Source organism: Canis lupus, chromosome 21, assembly GCF_011100685.1.
Source record: "Canis lupus familiaris isolate Mischka breed German Shepherd chromosome 21, alternate assembly UU_Cfam_GSD_1.0, whole genome shotgun sequence".
NCBI lineage: Eukaryota > Metazoa > Chordata > Mammalia > Carnivora > Canidae > Canis > Canis lupus.
The window spans coordinates 28237702-28258184 of record NC_049242.1 but is presented as its reverse complement, the minus strand read 5'-3'; the positions used below and the strand labels follow the sequence as shown (position 1 = coordinate 28258184).

General features: G+C 38.2%; 1 protein-coding gene and 1 pseudogene across 1 annotated transcript; one reads left to right on the top strand and one right to left on the bottom strand.

Annotated features, from left to right (window-relative positions):
* Window positions 13914–14830, top strand: OR51AC5P (olfactory receptor family 51 subfamily AC member 5, pseudogene; annotated as a pseudogene).
* On the bottom strand, window positions 19264–20220 carry OR51AB4 (olfactory receptor family 51 subfamily AB member 4). Its single transcript, NM_001388835.1, is given in 1 exon segment — window positions 19264–20220. A coding segment is annotated over 1 exon segment (957 nt).
* Window positions 20221–20483: the final 263 nt, after the last annotated feature.

Sequence of the window (20483 nt, the reverse complement as noted above, 5' to 3'; positions counted from 1 at the left end):
AATAGATAGATAGATAGATAGATAGATAGATAGATAGATAGATGATAGATATAGAGATATATCACTTCACATGTGTTCCTTTCCCTCCATAGTCTGTTTTTTACTCCTATGAAAGCAATATATTTTTCAAACAGGCACATGTTTTTGAGGAAATGGGAGCTCTAATTATAATTTTTACAGAAGGAGAGGCAAGAACTCTTGGGTACTCTCAGCTGGGCAATTTGGGATGTATCACTCACTCAGCAATAACATTCATGTCATTCAATGGTATCATTAAATTCTTTGGACTTTTGACAGCATTGACAGCAATTATTTTGTCCTCAGGAAGTTATCTTTCTTTGGTTTCCATAAAATTATTCCCTTTTGATTTTTTCTTACTTTTATGGATATTCCTTAGACATTTTTAAAGTCTTTATATTGTCTGTATATCAATAAATATCACTTTTACCCTGCTTTCACTCTTCATCAGTGTGCTCTTCATCAGTGATTTTTCTTTGATCACAGTACACTATATTGAATATTACCTGGGATTAAACTTGTCCAAGGTGGGTGAGGGGGCAACATTTGTGCCTTAACAACAAAGAGCTTTTCAGTGCTCAAAAAAAGAAAAAAAAATCTGAGAATTACATTCCCATTAGCTTTTTTTCATTCATATTCTGTGTCAGTTCAATTCAAGCACCCAAATGTTTAGGTTTACCTAACAGTGCCTGTGGCTGGAGAACCTGAGTCATGCTGACACTCGTTCCAGCGACTTAATTTTGATGGGAATACTTGTTGCTTGGCTACTGGTCTCACTGGCATTGAGAGAAAATTTTCAAAATTTTAGTCAGTACTCCTTCTTCAGAACCAGGAACTATGGTTGACTATATCAACTTGACTTTGCAAATTGTTTTCAAGAATTGGTACTCTTCCAAACAGGACTCTAAACCAGTAAATAATCTCCATGCTTTGGAAATGTCCCTGAACCTATTTATTACAATAAAAAAAAAAAAGAAAAAGAAAAACAGCTCAACACTCAATAAAATCCCATCTAACCCCTACAAATTGCTCTATTAAGTAAATTGATCCATTCTTAGGAAAATATATCACTTAACTAGGTATATCTGCTTGCTTAGCTTAGTATCACCTCATTAAGACTCTCCAAGATATTCTATTATATCATGAATTTTTCAACATTCTAATTAGATTTTTTAATTGAAAGATCCATGTAAGCCACTTGAAATTAGACCGACCCCAAAATATCCACCTGCCCTGACCTCCTTGTGCAGAACTGTACCAAGTCCCAGTAAAGATGCTGGGAAGTAAAGATGCTTACTTATTGCAGTAAGTAATGCATTTAGCTTTGCCTGATGAACAATTACTATGCTATTTGTCTTTTGGAGGATTCAGAAGTTGGCCTTATTATCATGTGACTTTGAAGTAGGCAGCCACTCCTCTTCTATTTGGGACACTTTCATTACCCTGCTTTAACCATCATCTGCTATTAGAAAATACTACTGTAAAAAAAGAAACTATTAAAAACTATTCAAAACATAGAAATAATGAAAAATAAAATTTCATGCCCTTTCATTGTCTTATTGAGAAAATTAACTGGCTATTTAAGGAATATTTAATCTTTAGGAAATTGTAATTCTAATACCTATCTCCTCAATGACCTTCTGGGTCAATTTTAAACTCCCTGACATAAGTCACTCCATTTTATTTTATCTTTCATAAAATCTTACTATGGCTCTAGCTACTTTCATTATGTGTTCACAAGAGTGTTTTTCACTACAAAGGATTCTGGACAAGGAAGGGACATTTTGCTGAGAAGGGCAATGAAGGGACATTTTACTGAGCTGGGGTTTTTTATTCACTTCTTGCTTCCTGACTTCATTTCCTGAGGGATTCCGTGATCTCCTAAAACATCATAGACCTGGTCAAACCTCAAGGGAGCCGGAGGAGACAGAAGACCTTTTACTGCCATTTAGCTATTCCACCTGGAAGAGGAATAAATGCTCCAAATACTGCATATGGTCCCACAGAGGCTATTATCTTTCCTACATGCCTTGGCCCCGAATGTGACTGAGGACTTTTCTGACAAGATTTTATGCATGGAGAATTGAAAACAGCAAGTTACTAGAACTCAAAATGGGTATAGGTTGGTTAAAGTTATTTTATTTTTAAAAGATTTATTTATTTGTTGAGAGAGAGAGAGAACTCAAGTGGGAGCAGGGGGAGGGGCTGAGGAGGAGGAGAGAATTTCTTCTTTTTTTTATTGGAGTTCAATTTGCCAACACATAGCATAACACCGAGTGCTCATCCCATCAAGTGCCTGCCTCAGTGCCCCTCGCCCAGTCACCCCCACCCCTCTGCCCACCTCCCTTTCCACCAACCCTTGTTCGTTTCCTAGAGTTAGGAGTCTCTCATGTTCTGTCACCCTCTCTGATATTTCCCATTCATTTTCTCTCCTTTCCCCTTTATTCCCTTTCACTATTTTTTATATTTCCCAAATGAATGAGACCATATAATGTTTGTCCTTCTCCAATTGACTTATTTCACTCAGCATAATACCCTCCAGTTCCATCCACGTCGAAGCAAATGGTGGGTATTTGTCGTTTCTAATGGCTGAGTAATATTCCGTTGCATACATAGACAACATCTTCTTTATCCATTCATCTTTCGATGGACACCAAGGCTCCTTCCACAGTTTGGCTATTGTGGACATTGCTGCTAGAAACATCGGGGTGCAAGTGTCCTGCTGTTTCACTGTATCTGTATCTTTGGGGTAAATCCCCAGAAGTGCAATTGCTGGGTCGTAGGGCAGGTCTATTTTTTAACTCTTTGAGGAACCTCCACACAGTTTTCCAGAGTGGCTGCACCAGTTCCCATTCCCACCAACAGTGCAAGAGGGTTCCCCTTTCTCCACATCCTCTCCAACATTTGTTGTTTCCTGCCTTATTTATTTTCCCCATTCTCACTGGGAGGAGAGAATTTCAAGCAGACTCCATGCTGAGGAGAGAATGCAATGTGTGTCTTGATCTCATGACCCTGACATCATGACCAGAGCTGAAATCAAGAGTTTGATGCTCAACCAACTGCACCACCTAGGCACTTCTCTTACACCTCATTTGTCTTTCTTATCTCTGTTATCTTCTGAAAATCTTATACTATTTTTGTTGTAACATATATAATATGATATTTTATAAATATTTTATAAATATAAACTTATAGTTTATATTTTTTTCACTACCAGTTTCTTATTCACTCCTAGATGCCTCCTCTATTCTCTCTTTCTGGTGTTCTACTCTCTTAAAACCTCCTTTACCAACAACCTCTCTAATCACCAAGAATAAGAGATTTCTCAGTTCTCCAGCTTCAGTTACAGAATATTTACTTCCTTTGACTACCTATTTGTAGAAACCATCACATTTTTTGATTCCCATGACAGTCTATTCAGTTCTCTTTCATTCTTTTTTTTAAATATTTTATTTATTTATTCATGAGACACATACAGAGAGAGAGAGAGAGAGGCAGAGACACAGGCAGAGGTAGAAGCAGGCTCCACGCAAGGAGCCTGACACAGGACTCCATCCCGGGTCTGCAGGATCCACGCCCTGGGCTGAAGGCGGCGCTAAAATGCTGAGCTACCCGGGCTGCCCAGTTCTCTTTCGTTCTTAATCTACTCTTGTGTAGTCTGTGCTTCTTTGCTTGTTTCCCTCCTCCTCCGATGTCCTGAGTATGAACATCTATGAAGCATCATTAACCCTAAGCCCTTTGATCATCTTCTCATTATAGACATCATATATTCCAAATTATAGTTATGAACTATCTGAAATACCTTTCATGTCATTCTCTAAGCCAAGAACTTAGACTCCAAATCTTAGCATAAATGAGAGGTGGGGGACTTCTTGTCCCATGTCTGGTTATAGACTCCTCCTTAGTAAGCCTCATTCCAATTTCCATGCCTTTGCTCTATGAGTCAGTCAGCCTGACTCTGATTTTGCCTCTTCCAGTTAAAGTTTTTCACCACCCAATTACAAGTTATATTTCATTCTCTCCTTGAATCTTTTCCATGGCTCTTCAAGCCCTCATTTACTACCCTTTCACTGTATGCCTACTATTTGCATATTTACTTCATATAATTTAACAAAGGAGGGTTGTTGAAAGAGCACAGTAGGAGAACAGAAAAATTAATTTTTACTTTGGGTGAACTTAAAGTCATGTGACCTTGAGAACTTTTTTATCCTTCCAAGCCTTTAAAGTTTAGTGTGCTTTTGGGTTTGTTTGGCTTTGTTTGATTTACTTGTTTATTTTTGTTTTGGTTATGATATAATAAGACTGGCTTCCTCCTTGCTGGGATGAAATTATAATCAAATAAAGTAATGTTTCAGGAAAAAAAAACTTAAAAGTTCAAGAAACTGTGAATGCTCATTATATGTCTTTCCTTGTTCATAGTTTTGAACTGACTCACTTTCCACCAAAGATATACTCTATCAGGGACAGGGATAATAGGTTGTACATCATCTGTATCACCTCCAGATCTGGGTACAATTTGTGGTACATATTACATGTCCATTTGAGCACAGATCTGATGTTTCTAGGGGAAAAGTGTTAAAGGTAGAGGGAAAAACTGGCAATGTAGTGAAATCTTCATTATGCATTTTCAAGGAACAGAAGAGGCCAATGTGGTTAAAGCAAAGAGTAAAGGAGAAAGCAGTCAGCAATGAGTTCAGAGACGTAATAATGTGTGAACATGCTAGTAGGTGCCAGACTGTGTCCAAATAATTTCAATGTCATAGTTAGAATATTCAGTAGGGTCTTAAAAAATATTTTATTTAAATTCAATTTGCCAACATATAGTATAACACCAAGTGCTCATCTCATCATGTGCCCTCCTAGTGCTCATCACCCAGTTGCCCCCTCCGCCACCCACCTCCCCTTCTGCAACCCTTTGTTGTTTCCCAGAAGTAAAAGTCTCTAATGGTTTGTCTTCCTTCCTAATTTTTCCCCACTTAGTTTCCCTCCTTTCCCTTATGGTCCCTTTCACTATTTCTTATATTCCACCTATGATTGAAACCATATGATAATTGTCTTTCTCTGATTGACTTAATTCACTTAGCATGAATATTCAGTAGTTTAATCAAAGAGTAATTTAGTATATTCTCTTGATTTAAAATACTAGAACATTCTATTGAATTTTCCCTGCCAATTTTTCTAATTGGCCAGTTATAATGCCAATTGTAATGCCAATTATAAGATCTTACTTTAGTTTTCCTTTTAAAGATTTTATTTATTTATTCATGAGAGACACAGAGAGTGCAGCAGAGAATAGACAGAGGGAGAAGCAGGATCCTCACAGGGAGCCTGATGCGGTACTCGATCCCAGGACAGCCGGATCATGCCCTGAGCTGAAGGCAGATGCTCAACTGCTGAGCCACCCAGGCATCCCTAGTTTTTCATTTCTTGAAGTGGCTGGCACACCAAATCTCCATAGACCTTTAACTAACTTACATTCTAAAATGTATAATTTTGTCTCTTGCCAACAGAAGGTTTAACCCAGAATTTAACAGCAAACAAGTAATAAATCTTTTAAAATAAAAAAGGCTCAAAGAAATAAAGATATTAATAAAGGAAATTAGTAAATGTCAACTTTAAATGCCATTATATGTATTGTAAGAATATAAAACTTTAAAATCTTCTTGTTTAAGTTCTTCAATAACTACAGAATGACTGAATATGTTCAGGATCCTTTGGGCGTAAAAATGAATTATTTAGAGTTATCTAACAAGCTAAATACAGTTGATCTGTGAACAAAACAGATTTAAACCACAGGTCATCTTACATACAGATTTTTTTCAAAGCACAGTACTGTAAATGTATTTTTTCTTCATTATGATTTTAATAACATTTTCTTTTGTCTAGATTGCTTTATTGTTAGAATACAATATATAATGCATATAACATACAAAATGTGCTCATCAACTGTTTACATTATTGGTAAGGCTTCTGGCCCACAGTATGTATTAACAGTTAATTTTTGGAGGAGTTAAAACTTATACATGGATATTTGACTATGTAGAGGGGAGGTCAATATCCCTAACCCCTGTGTTGTTCAAGGATCAGCTATAATTCATTGTGCTGTATTTCTGTTGTTTTAATATGCACTGTAGTTTTGCTTATAAAGATGTTGATTCATTAACTCACTTAGCAATATTGCAAGGCAATACTCTTATGTGTTCAATAATATCTCAACTGCTCTGCTTGTTGTTCAAGAATCTGGGTCATAACAGTTGCTTCTTTAGTTCTCCTTTATAAATTTCCTCTTATTTTTTTTTACTCCTTTTATTAATTACACTAATCTATTGTTTCCTTTGCTTAAATGTCCTATTTCTATTTTTTTAAGCAGGAAGCATGATGTAATAAAATATATATTGATATAGAAAATGGATTGAAAATGGTTCTTAACCACTAGCAATTGATTCTTAAATAAATCACTACTGCTTACTGTGCCTCTGTCACCTTCTAAAATGATGGGGAACTCTGTTCTGCTGATCTGCTAAGGTCCTGGAGATAAATGCTTGTTTGGGAGTTATAAATAACCAGTAGCCACAGCCATTAAGACTATAGATTTATGTTAGGTAATTCTATACAGTAATTTCACAAACAGTGACTGTTAGTTTCATGCTGACACAATTTTTTCCAAAATACTGTGAAAGCATTCTCATGGCTAGGCCTATAATGGAAATGCGTCTTAAGATAACTTGGTGTCCTGGGTGCCAAATTTCTGTGGTTTATTTAAGTCTATTGTGTCTTCTGTTGATTATGGCCTACCCAATGCAATTATAATTCATTTATATAGTTTTCATTTAATTTATAGATATGTTTTATATTACTATTACTGCATGACATATTATTGCATTACATATATATTTACTTATTTGTCATTTGTTTATCACACTCACCACACATTGGCTTATACGTGAGTAGAAATCATATCTTAGTAAATTTTGTACCCCAAAATGTAATAGTGTATATTATTGTATTATTTGTGCATATTTAATTTGAGTACAAAAAAAAAAAGAAACCCGAGAAGATAAATGAAGTAGATGAAATTCATGCAATGCAGTAAACATAGGGAAAAAACTGATAAACAGATTATAAATCATTATTCATCAATTATGGTATATAGAGAAAATAAGTAAGTTGTAGGAGATGATAAAGAACACATTAGAGATAAAATATATGATGTAAATGGTAGAATACAAAAATGTTATTTTATATATATGAAAGGGGGAAAAGTCATAAGGAATGATATGCTCTATCTAGAATGGTGGTTGTGTAGTACCTAAAGTATCACTTTTTTTTAATTACAGTATTTATTTTTTTATCTATTTATTTGTTCATTTAATTATAATTAACCATTTTTAATGCAGTTCGATTTCCTAACAAATAATATAAAACCCAGTGCTCATCCCGTCAAGTGCCCCCCTCAGTGCCCATCACCCAGTCACCCCCACCCTCTACCCACCTCCCCTTCCACCACCCCTAGTTCGTTTCCCACAGTTAGGAGTCTTTCATGTTCTGGTACCTTCACTGATATTTCACACTGATTTTCTCTCCTTTTCCCTTTATTCCCTTTCACTATTTTTTATATTCCCCAAATGAATGAGACAATATAATGTTTGTCCTTCTCCGATTGACTTGATTCACTCAGCATAATACCCTCCAGTTCCATCCACGTGAAAGCAAATGGTGGGTATTTATCGTTTCTAATGGCTGAGTAATATTCCATTGAATACATAGACCACATCTTCTTTATCCATTCATCTTTCGATGGACACCGAGGCTCCTTCCACAGTTTGGCTATTGTGGACATTGCTGCTAGAAACATCGGGGTGCAGGTGTCCCGGAGTTTCATTGCATCTGTATCTTTGGGGTAAATCCCCAACAGTGCAATTGCTGGGTCGTAGAGCAGATGTATTTTTACCTCTTTGAAGAACCTCCACACAGTTTTCCAGAGTGGTTGCACCAGTTCACATTCTCACCCACAGTGCAAGAGGGTTCCCTTTTCTCCGCATCCTCTCCAACATTTGCTGTTTCCTGCCTTGTTAATTTTCCCCATTCTCACTGGTGTGAGGTGGGATCTCATTGTGGTTTTGATTTGTATTTCCCTGATGGCCAGTGATGCGGAGCATTTTCTCATGTGCATGTTGGCCATGTCTATGTCTTCCTCTGTGAGATTTCTGTTCAAATCTTTTGCCCATTTCATGACTGGATTGTTGGTTTCTTTGCTGTTGAGTTTAATACGTTCTTTATAGATCTTGGAAACTAGCCCTTTATCTGTACGTCGTTTGCAAATATCTTCTCCCATTCTGTAGGTTGTCTTTGAGTTTTGTTGACTTTATCCTTTGCTGTGCAAAAGCTTCTTATATTGATGAAGTCCCAATAGTTAATTTTTGCTTTTGTTTCTTTTGCCTTCGTGGATGTATCTTACAAGAAGTTACTGTGGCCGAGTTCAAAAAGGGTGTTGCCTGTGTTCTCCTCTAGGATTTTGATGGAATCTTGTCTCACATTTAGATCTTTCATCCATTTTGAGTTTATCTTTGTGTATGGTGCAAGAGAGTGGTCTAGTTTCATTCTTCTGCATGTGGATGTCCAATTTTCCCAGCACCATTTATTGAAGAATCTGTCCTTTATCCAGTGGATAGTCTTTCCTGCTCTGTCGAATATTAGTTGCTCATAGAGTTGAGGGCCCATTTCTGGGTTCTCTATTCTGTTTCATTGATCTATGTGTCTGTTTTCGTGCCAGTACCACACTGTCTTGATGACCACAGCTTTGTAGTACAACCTGAAATCTGGCATTGTGATGCCCCCAGCTAGGATTTTCTTTTTTAAAATTCCCCTGGCTATTTGGGGTCTGTTCTGATTCCACACAAATCTTAAGATGATTTGTTCCAACTCTCTGAAGAAAGTCCATGGTACTTTAATAGGATTTCATTAAATGTGTAGATTGCCCTGGGTAGCATTGCCATCTTCACAATATTATTCTTCCAGTCCTTGAGCATGGAATATTTTTCCAACTCTTTGTTCTGCCTCAATTTCTTCCATTTCTTCTAGATTGCCTAATTTATTGACATATAGCTTCTCATAATAAGTTTTTAAAATGATTTGTATTTCCTTAGTATTGCTTCTGATCTCTCCTGTTTCATTTGTGATTTTATTGAGTCTTTTCTCATTTGTTTTTAATAAGGCTGGCTAAGGGTTTATCTATCTTATTAATTCTTTCAAAGAACCAACTCTTGTTTTTGTTGCTCTGTTCTACAGTTCTTCTGGTCTCTGTTTCATTGAGTTCTGCTCGAATCTTTATTAACTCTTCTTCTGCTCTTGTAGGTTTTATTTGCTCTTCTTTTCCAGTTCCTTTAGGTGTGAGTTTAGCTTGTGTATTTGAGTTTTTTCCAGTTTTTTGAGGGATGCTTCTATTGTGATATATTTCCCTCTTAGGACTGCTTTTGCTGTATCCCAAGGATTTTGAATGGTTGCATCTTCATTTTCATTGGTTCCCATGAATCTTTTTAATTCTTCTCTAATTTCCTGGTTGGCCCTTCCATCTTTTAGCAGGATGGTCTTTAACCTCCAAGTGTTTGAGTTTCTTCCAAATCTCTTCCTGTGATTGAGTTCAAGTTTTAAAGCATTATGGTATGAAAATATGCAGGGGACAATCTCAATCTTTTGTTATCTGTTGAGACCTGATTTGTCACTCAGTATGTGGTCTATTCTGGAGAAAGTTCCATGTGCACTTGAGAAGAATATGTATTCGGTTGTATTTGGATGTAAAGTTCTGTATATCTCTGTGAAATCTATCTGGTCCCGTGTATTATTTAAAGCTCTTGTTTCTTTGAAGATTTTGTGCTTAGAAGATCTGTCATTTACAGAAAATGCCAAGTTGAAGTCTCCCAGTATTAGTATATTATTATCTAAGTATGTCTTTACTTTGGTTATTAGTTGATTGATATACTTGGCAGCTCCCACATTCGGGGTGTAAATATTCACGATTGTTAGGTCCTCCTATTGGATAGATCCTTTAGGTATGATATATTGTCCCTCTTCATCTCTTACTACAGTCTTTGGGATAAATAATTTTAATTTATCTGATATGATGATTGCTACCCCTGCTTTCTCTTGAGGACCATTTGAATGGTAAATGGTTCTCCAACCTTTTATTTTCAGGCTGTAGGTGTCCTTAGGTCTAAAATGAGTCTCTTGGGGCAGCCCAGGTGGCTCTGCGGTTTAGCACTGCCTTCAGCCCAGGGCCTGATCCTGGAGACCCGAGATGGAGTCCCACGTCAGGCTCGCTGCATGGAGCCTGCTTCTCCCTCTGCCTGTGTCTCTGCCTCTCTCTCTCTCTCTCTCCTTCTCTGTGTGTGTGTTTCTCATGAAGAAATAAATAAAATCTTTAAAAAAATAAAATGAGTCTCTTGCAGACAGCAAATAGATGGGTCTTGCTTTGTTATCCAGTCTGAAACCCTGCATCTTTTGATGGGTTCACTTAGCCTCTTCTTGTTCAGTTACTATTGAAAGATATGAATTTAGTGTCATCATAATAACTATTCAGTCCCTGTTTTTTGTGGATTATTTCTTTGGGCTTCCTCTTTACAGAGTCCCCCTTAATATTTCTTGCACAGCTGGTTTGGTGGTCACATATTCTTTCAGTTTCTGCCTATCTTGGAAACTCTTTATCTCTCCTTTTATTCTTAATGAGAGCCTTGCTGGATAGAGTATTCTTGGCTGCATGTTCTTCTCATTTATGATCCTGAATATATCCTGTCAGCCCTTTCTGGCCTGCCAGGTCTCTTTGGAAAGGTCTGCTGTTAATCTAATAGTTCTCCCCATATAAGTTAGGGATCTCTTGTCTCTTTCTGCTTTAAAGATCTTCTCTTTATCTTAGGAATTTGCAAGTTTCACTGTTAAATGTTGAAGTGTTGAACAGTTTTTATTGATTTTTTTTTTGGGGGAACCCCTCTATCTCCTGGATCTGAATGCCTGTTTCCCTCCCCAAGTTAGGGAAGTTCTCAGCTATGATTTGTTCAAATACACTTTCTGGTCCTCTATCCCTTTCAGTGCCCTCTGGAACCCCAATTATACATAGATTTTTCCATCTGAGGCTGTCATTTATTTCCCTTAATCTTTCTTCATGGTCTTTTGTTTTTCTCTTTTTTCCTCAGCTTCCTTCCTTTGCCATCAACTTGTCTTCTATGTCACTCACTCGTTCTTCTACCTCATTAACCCTTGTCATTAGGACCTCCAGTTTGAATTGCATCTCATTTAATTGATGTTTAATTTCAGTCTGATTAGATCTAAATTTGGCAGTCATAGAAGTCCCTTGAATCCTTTATGCTTTTTTCCAGAGCCACCAGTAGCTTTATAATTGTGTTTCTGAATTGGCTTTCTGACAGTGAGTTGCAATCCAAATTCTGTAACTCTGTGGCAGAGAGGACTGTTTCTGATTCTTTCTTTTGTGGTGAGTTCTTTTTTCTAGTCATTTTGCTCAGTGCAGAGTGGCTGTATGAGTGTGCTGCATCAAGAATATCAACCCAAGCTAAGTACATTTCACCCAAGATGATTCTGCTGAGATCAGAGACCAGAAATTGAAAACAAGGATCAGAACAAAATAAAACAGGAATGCCACTAAATTGAAAAACAAACTTCAAAACAAAGTAGTAAAAATTAAAAGGCGAGGAATCTAAAGATGAAGAGAAAAACAAAAAAAGAAAAAAAAAAAAAAAAAAAAAGAGGCAGCCCAGTTGGCTCAGCGGTTTAGTGCCGCCTTTGACCTGGGGCATGATCCCGTACACCCGGGATCAAGTCCTGTGTCAGGCTCCCTGCATGGAGGCTGCTTCTTTCTCTACCTCTCTTTCTGTGTGTGTGTGTGTGTGTGTGTGTGTGTGTGTGTGTGTGTCCTTCATGAATAAATAAATAAAATCTTTAAAAAAGGGTGGGGAAGAGAAGAAAAAAAGGGGGACTGGGAGATGTTGGTGGTGACGAAGTTGTAGTGGAGAGAGAAGGTAGTCTACCTGAGGGATTCTAGAGGGTGATCCCCTTGTTTCTGAGTATATTAAGTTCTGTATGTTAGAAGATACTCAATCTCAAATTTATATAAACCAGAAATATTTGTAGAAGGCCTTAACATTGACCACCAAAACATAAATGAGATAAAAGAGAGGGGCAGAATGGGAATGAGGAATTTCACAGAATGAAACAACCTGGTATACCACTTGGTACTGGGTGCATGCTGGTCATGTTTTAGAAGGTATTAACTTCCACCATTGTAGAACAAAATGAGGCAGAGAAAACAAAAAAAAAAAAACAGAAAACAAAACAAAAAAACATATCTTGTATATCTCTCAAAATTAAGTTGAGGATGTTGAGGGGAATCTAGAAGTAAAAAATATATCTAGGACCTGTAATTGTAAAATATTAAAGTCTAATAGGAAGAATCTTAAAAATGAAGAGGTGGTAAAATATTGTAGAGAAGGTAGGAAAAAAGAAAAAAATTGGAAATTTACAGTCTGATATAAAAAAAGAGTTGTACTGGTAAAAGGAAGAAAAAAAACGAGGGGTATCCTCTGGTTCTATATACTGTAAATCCCTCGACTTCCCCTGGAGCTTTCCAGTGCTGCTTGGCCAAGAACTTGCTCTTCCCCTGTCCTTCCAGCTGGTCTTCTGGGGGAGGGGCCTGCTGTGCTGATTCTCAGGTGTGTGCACCTGGGGGAGCTGCCCCGCCCCCTGCCACCTGCAGGGCTCAGTGGGAGCTATTTATTCTGTGAGGCCCCGGTTCCCTGGGGCTCATGAAGCCTGGGATTCTGGGGGCTCCTCTGCCCCTCCTGCGGTTCTGCCCGAGTTCCCTGCCAGCGCCTTTCCCTCTAGGAAGAATCTGGTGTGGATTTTTAAAGTTCCTGCTTTTCCAGGGCTGAGCTTTCCTGTCCTGGAGGCCCTCGCTGCCCAGGGGCCACTCCCCCACTGGATTCTTTTTTTTGTTTTGTTTTTCTTTCCATCTTCCTACCTTGTTAGAAGTGCAAACTCTTCTCTCTGTAGTGTTCCAGCTGTTCTCTCAAATCTCAGGTCCAATTTGGAGGTTTTCAGGATGATTTGAAAGTTATTTAGGTAAGTTGGTGGGGCCAGATGACTTGGGGACCCTACTCCTCTGCCATCTTGCCCCACCCCACTCATTTTTTAAAAATATTTTATTTATTCATGAGAGACACAGAGAGAGAGGCAGAGACACAGGCAGAGGGAGAAGCAGGCTCCATGCAGGGAGCCCCACGTGGGACTCAATCCCGGGGCTCCAGGATCATGCCCCAGGCCAGAGACAGGCACTAAACCACCGAGCCACCCAGGAATCCCCCCAGGTACCTTTCCTCTGTGGGATCCCCTTGCTCAAATATCAACTCTGGTCTTTAATGCCATCAGCAGAGAGACAGTATAGTGAAATATTGCCTAATCCAGTATTCAGATACTGTGGAACCTTCCTCCCCACTTAGACACTATTCTAAGTGTCTTAACCAACCCCCCTCTGTCTGCTTGCTTCCCACTGTGTGTTTTAAATTGACAAAGTTAACCGTGTGATTTATCACTCTTACTTTGTTCTGTGTTTCTGTTCAAAACTTGCTTAGTTTGTCTGGTAATGTACATGGAGGCTACCACTGCATCAATCAAATTGCCCACAAGAGAGCAAGTATAAATCTATTAAAAATTACTTACATAGGCTTTTTAAATTAAACTGAGTTTTACCCTATTCAGTTTGCTCTGCTTGCAATAGATATTTAGTTTGCTTCTGCCTTGGACTCTCCAACTATTGAATGAAATTGAATTACTTTACTGCTTGATTTTCCTACACCTGTTCTCTTTTTTAGGTTTAGTTTCATGTCTACATTCAATTCTATCAGCCCCCCTTCTTCCTTCTTTCAGGAATTCCAGAGCTAGAGGAGTCTCACATCTGGATCTCCATCCCACTGGGCATCATGTATGTAACTTTCATCCTGGGAAACAGCATCATTATTCACATAATACCTAAGAATCCCAGCCTTCATGAGCCTCAATATTTGTTCTTATCCCTATTGGCAGCCACTGACACAGGCACATCAGCATCTATACCAACTACTGTACTTAATATCTTTCTCTTCAACCACAGAAAGATTGAGTTCCATGGTTGCTTGGCTCCTATGTTCTTCATCCATATCTTTTCATGGAGTCAGCCATTCTGCTGGCCATGGCTGTTGACCCCTTTATTGCCATATGCAATTCACTGCACTACACTGTGGTCCTGACTCAATCCCATGTTAATCAGATGCAATTGGCTACTGTGGCTCGAGGAGAGGTGCTGATGGCTTCCTTGCCCATCCTGCTCAAATGGCTTCCCTTCTGTAAGAACATCATCCTACCCACTCATTCTGTTTCCCCCCTGATATGGAAGCTTGCTTGTGGGTCCATTCATGTGAACATCACTTACAGGCTGGCACTGGATCTCTGCTCCTTTGGTGTTGACTCCATCTTTATTGTTCTGTTTTATGTGTTGATCAAGACAGTTTTGGGCATTGTTTCTAGGAAAGGACAGCTTAAGACAGTCAACACATGTGTCTCCCTTAATGTCACTGTCCTCATTTTCTATGTCCCATTTATTGTCTTAATCCTCATCCTCAGAATAGGCAAATACCACTCCCCTCTCCCCCATGTCACTATGTCCAACATTTTCCTTTTCCTCACATCTGTCCTCAACCATCCAATTTACAGTGTGAAAACAAAACAGATCAGAAGGGCACTATGTAGACTATTTGTACTTAAGGTGGGATGAAGAAAGAGTAGGATCTCTAAGGACTGTCTAAAGGGATATTGAAAAAAGAAAGACCAGCAGACATTACTTTTCTGTGTTTTGAGGCACTTTCTTTTGTACATCTCTGTATGGTTTTACCATAATATTTTCAGAAATATAATGTTCCCCTCTAGTTTTAAATATTAGATCAAGAAAGATACCTAAAGCCCCTTTCACCTTATGTTTCTCATTCCTGGTATTTACACCACTTACCTATGAGCCCATTTCAATCTAACCAATCCTACAGATATTTCTATCTGAGACTCCCTTCTATATAGTTATATGGCTGAAGTCTGATTTTAAAATAAAATATTGAGGAATGCCTGGGTGGCTTAGCAGTTGAGGGTCTGCCTTCGTCTCAGGGTGTGATCTTGTCCAGGATAGAGTCCCACATCTAGCCTGCTTTTCCCTCTGCCTACGTCTCTGCCTCTCTCTGTGTGTCTCTCATGAATAATAAAATATTTTTTTAAAAAATTAAAATATTCATATTGTTATACATTCATTATCTCTGGGGATCTTGAGATATTTTGGAGGGAAATATTCCAGATGAGAGAAAGGCTTATTTTCACAATGTTTATTTAAGTCTGTTTATGCTTTATGATTCTTTTCCTGAAACCATACCAATATGAGCCTCATATAACACAAAAATTCAGTGAACGATGAAGGCAGAGGCACCTAGGTGGCTCAGTTGGTTAAACATCTGCCTTCTGCTCAGGAAATGATCTTGGTGTCCTGGGATCCAGCCCCACTTTGGGCTCCCTGCTCAGTGGGGAGTCTGCTTCTCCTTCTCCCTTTGCCTCCCACTCCCCCTGCTTGTAATTTCTCTCTCTCACTCTCTCTCTCCCTTTCCCAAATAAATGAGTAAAATATCTTTTAAAAAGGAAAAAAAGAAAGACTAAGGCAAAAATATAGCAAGGTGATGTACCTAAAATCTGCCATTTATGTCGTGTATACTTGATTTTCTCAGGTTGCATTAATTTAGATTTCATTTATTTGAAGATATAAGTATATAGTGCTTAAACTAAAATCAGGACTCTGTAGCTTATCTGTTATGTATCCAGGGATCATAGTAGTCCATATTTCAGTGTGCCCATCAGTGAAAAGGAGTTCATAATGGCATCTATTTTGTGAGGACATTATAAGAAGAAATGTGATAATTTATGTAATGTGTTTATAACAATGTCTGGCATATTGCAAATGTTCAATAAATGTTAACTGCTTTATTATAGGTTAAAAATATGGTAGATGACAAAGGTTAAGCCAGGATTTAAAGATAGATACAAAGGAATAAAGGCTTCGGTCATTCAGGTGGTGATATCAAAAGTGACCAGAGAATAATATATTTGTTCTCCAGTTCAAAGACATACTTAGTTTTATTTTTATATATATTTTATAAAATGTGCTTATTTGCAAATGTGTAAAAAACTTCAGACTAGGCTTACATAGTTCATATTTGTGTATATCATATTTATATGCTCCATATTGCCACTGCAGATCTGGGAAAAGCATCAAATTCTCTATATACACTAGTGATGCCTCCAAATTAACTACGACAGAGAAAAAACAGACATTGTTACTTTATCCATTTTTAATCGAGTTATGTGGACATTAATTCATGGTTCATTAATTATTGATTCAGTAATCATATTTTATTATACATTTATTTATTTGACAGAGCGAGAGAGAGTGTGAGCATGAGTCTGGGGTGAGTCAGAGGGACAGGGACAAGCAGACTCCCTACTGAGCAGGGAACCTGATACAGGGCTCAATCCCAGGATCCTAAGATCATAACCTGAGTCAAAGGCAGACACTTAACTGACTGATACACCCAAATGCCCTGATTTAGTAATCATATTAAGTTCTGCTTTTATTGTCACCTTTTGTCCTTTGTTCCTCCTTATTTTACATCTTTATACAACTATTCTTGTTGTTCACGATAAGCTGTTCATGACCACTTTATGGGACAGATGAATCAGACAAAAATGCCATCATATAGAAAAGTACAATCCAATGAGGCAGACAAGACAGGAATAAATTGACCACATTTTAAGACAGAATCAAATAAACTATTCAACCCACCTTATAATGGACAAAATATGCCATTAAGCTGCTCCATTATTTAATTTATATTAAAAAGTAAAGTAATGTAGGGCAGCCCGGGTGGTTCAGTGGTTTAGCGCTGCCTTTAGCCCAGGACGTGATCCTGGAGACCTGGGATCGAGTCCCACATCAGGCTTCCTGCATGGAGCCTGCTTCTCCCTCTGCCTGTGTCTCTGCCTCTCTCTCTCTCTCTGTCTCTCATGAATAAATAAATAAAATCTTAAAAAAGAAAAGTAAAGTAATGTAAACCAAAATAGAATAGGTCACAGATTCAAAGGAAGGATCTCAGGGCCCAAATGTAAGGGCTCAAAACTGTCATGTCTGCTTATATTCTGCTCTGTACTCATGCTCTCCTAACATAGAAGGCATTATTTCCACAAAGCTATGGAAAATAATGACCACATATGATGTAGCCTCCTTCCAGTGTCACAAACAGAAAGGGGTTTCTTTCCCACCAATTCTAGCATAAAACATAAAGGCGAATTTCTTTCCTCAGTTTTTAATATCTGCAGCTGAAAGATCAGGGGAGGGATTTATTAGAATTTTGATATTGTTTGTCTCACCCAAACTCTACAGACAAGGAGTTCCTCAAAGGAAAATTATGTGCTGTGTTCAAAAAAGGAAACAGTTGCTGAGAAATTACCCTCAGTTCTCTATACTCATGCTTAGGGAAGTCAGAGTTAAGAGGCTTTTGACCAAAAAGACTCAGAATAAAGAAAATGATTAAACCTCAGAATATGAAGAAACAGTTTAAGAATCAGAATTTTATTTTATTTTTTTCAGGGTATGTATTATACTTCTTAAATAATCTCTCTATAAAGGCAAAGACCAAACTTTTTTTTTTTTAAGATTTTATTTATTTATTTGGGACGGGGGGAGCATGAATGGGGTCAGGGAGGGAGGAGCAGAGGGAGAGGGAGAAGCAGACTCCCTGCTAAACAGGGAGCCTGGCAGGGGGCTTGATCCCAGAACCCCAGGATCATAACCTGAGCCAAAGGCAGATACAGCCCACTGAGCCACCCAGGCACCCCTAAAGACCATACTTTTAAAAAAATAACTGTTTTTTTCCCCGTTAATACCCAACAGGTTATAACTTACTTAATGGTTTGGAATTGAGAGAGATTTCAAGCTTCAATGGTTTCTTCTCTTGATCTTCTTTGCATTGCAGGCAGGAGTTCCTGATGAGCCCAGTCCTCACTAGCCTATTTTCTTCTGAACTCATGTTTACAATTCAAACCAAGATTCCAGCTCACTGACTACCTTCTGCAACATGGTTTGCTGCTATTTCCTGGTATTCATTGACAGAGCATAAGCTATATGAATATTAAATTTACGTCTTCTACATGAATCTTATGCCTACTGAATATGTCAAAGACACTGAAAATATTTTCTGGTTGATTACTTGAGCTATTGTTTAGAAATTCATTCAAAACTTTCTTTAGTAGCTTGAAATTCTTGCTTGTGCCACCACGTGTTTATTCATTGCCATGGACAATTAAGCTCTCTTTAATTTGCGTTCTATGCTGATCCCAGCAGGACAATTCTTCATTTGCTTATGACTCTAACTTCAAGAGTTGACTCTGGAAGAGAAACTAATTTGTTTTTCCTCTTGGAAAGTTAGAAAAAGGAGATGTATCCTTGCTTTAGCAGCCAGAATATAACCCTATCTGTTCTCATGATGAAATGGAAAATAAAACAAAATCTAAATAAAGTATGAATCCTGAACAAGTAAGCAGGATGATTAAAAAACAACCATTTCTCAGATCCTTATATATTATTCTTTTCAGACAGCTCCTTTATCTTTTGATGAAAGTCATAATGCTCAGACATTATACAGTATCAGATAATAAACATACTTTGGTCAGATAATAAACATATAGTCATAGATTTATCATTAACTTTGAATTTTCATGCTTCAACTTAAACAACATTGGCAGTCATAATCAGGTAACATATTGTTTTCTCTATAAAATTAGTCCTTCATTGATCTTTCACAATCTAGAATTAGGCTCCTCAAGTTAGTACATGGGGAAATATGATTTTCATCTGACTCATACACCAAACACATTGAGCTTGATTTCCTGTTGCAGTTTCTCCTTACCACTAGCAAACAATTATCATTTATGACCACAGTTGTGATCATTTATTCAAGCATTCTACCTCTTTTTCCCTCCTTAGATGAAGCATTTCTTGAGGGGAAGACCTAAGTACTTTTTATTTTCGAATTCATGGTGTTTTGCTCACTGCTTGGCACTTACTAGATCCAAATAGTATTTTTCAATTGGTCATCCCTTCTGATACAGAGAAAAAAAAAATCATTCCCCAGCAATGACACGTTGCACCCAAAATCGCTTGCGCAGAGCAGCCTGGATCTGCCTGGATTTGACACTGTAGACAAGAGGGTTGAGTAGTGGTGTCATGAGGAGGTAGGCATTACTCATGGTGGTATACAGAACTGGAGAAGCATCCCGGCTGTAACGATGCAGCACTGCCAAGCTGATGAGGGGCAGGTAAAACACAAGCACTGTGCACAGGTGGCAGGCACAAGTGTGCAGTGATTTCCAGTTTCTGTCTTGAGTCTCCAGGTTCATAATAGTGCCCAAGATCTTCATATATGAAGCTATGATGAAGACAACATCCACTGCAAATGTGCAAAGGACAAAAACCAACCCATAGGCACTGCTGAAAGAGACATCCCCACAGGCCAGGTTGAGCATATCTGGGTAGTAGCAATAAGAATGTGAGAGGATATTGGTCCCACAGAAAGGAAAAGTCTTAAGGAAAAAAGGCAGAGGAGCCAGCAGAGTGGCGCCTCGTAAGACAGCAGCTCCACTAAGGCAGGCAACAGTATAGTGGGTAAGGATCCTGGTGTAGTTTAATGGAGCGCAGATAGCTACCAAACGGTCAAAAGCCATGGCCACAAGAATACCTGATTCTACTGAGGAGAGGGTGTGAATGAAGAACATTTGGGTTAAGCAGGCATCCAGGCCAATGTGTCGGGCATCAAACCAGAAGACAGCCAAGACACTAGGCATTGTAGACAATGAAAGACCTAGGTCAGTAAGAGCAAGCACAGCCAAAAAATAGAACTGAGGTTCATGAAGATTCTGCTCTGCTGTAACTAGGATAAGCAGAAGAGCATTGCCCCCAAGGGCCATGATGTACAGGACACAGAAGGGGATGGAGATCCATATATGTGCAGCCTCCAGACCAGGAATACCAATGAAGGAGAAAGTGGGCCAATTAGAGGCAGTGCTATTAAAAGCCAACATAGTAAAATGTACGTAGGACAGTAGTCCAAGATGCTTGCAAACCTATAAAAGAGAAACCATGTGTCAGGAAACTTGAAAGCCAAATTTAAAGTAAATAGATTAACGCACAGAATTATCAAATTAAGATATGGGGAACTCAAAATTGAGTCTGTATTTTTAGTTTCATAATTATTTCTCTTGATATGTGGATGGCAACTAAGCACATGAAAAAGTGTTTAATGTCATTATTTATTAGATAAATGTAAATGAGAAATTCAATAAGA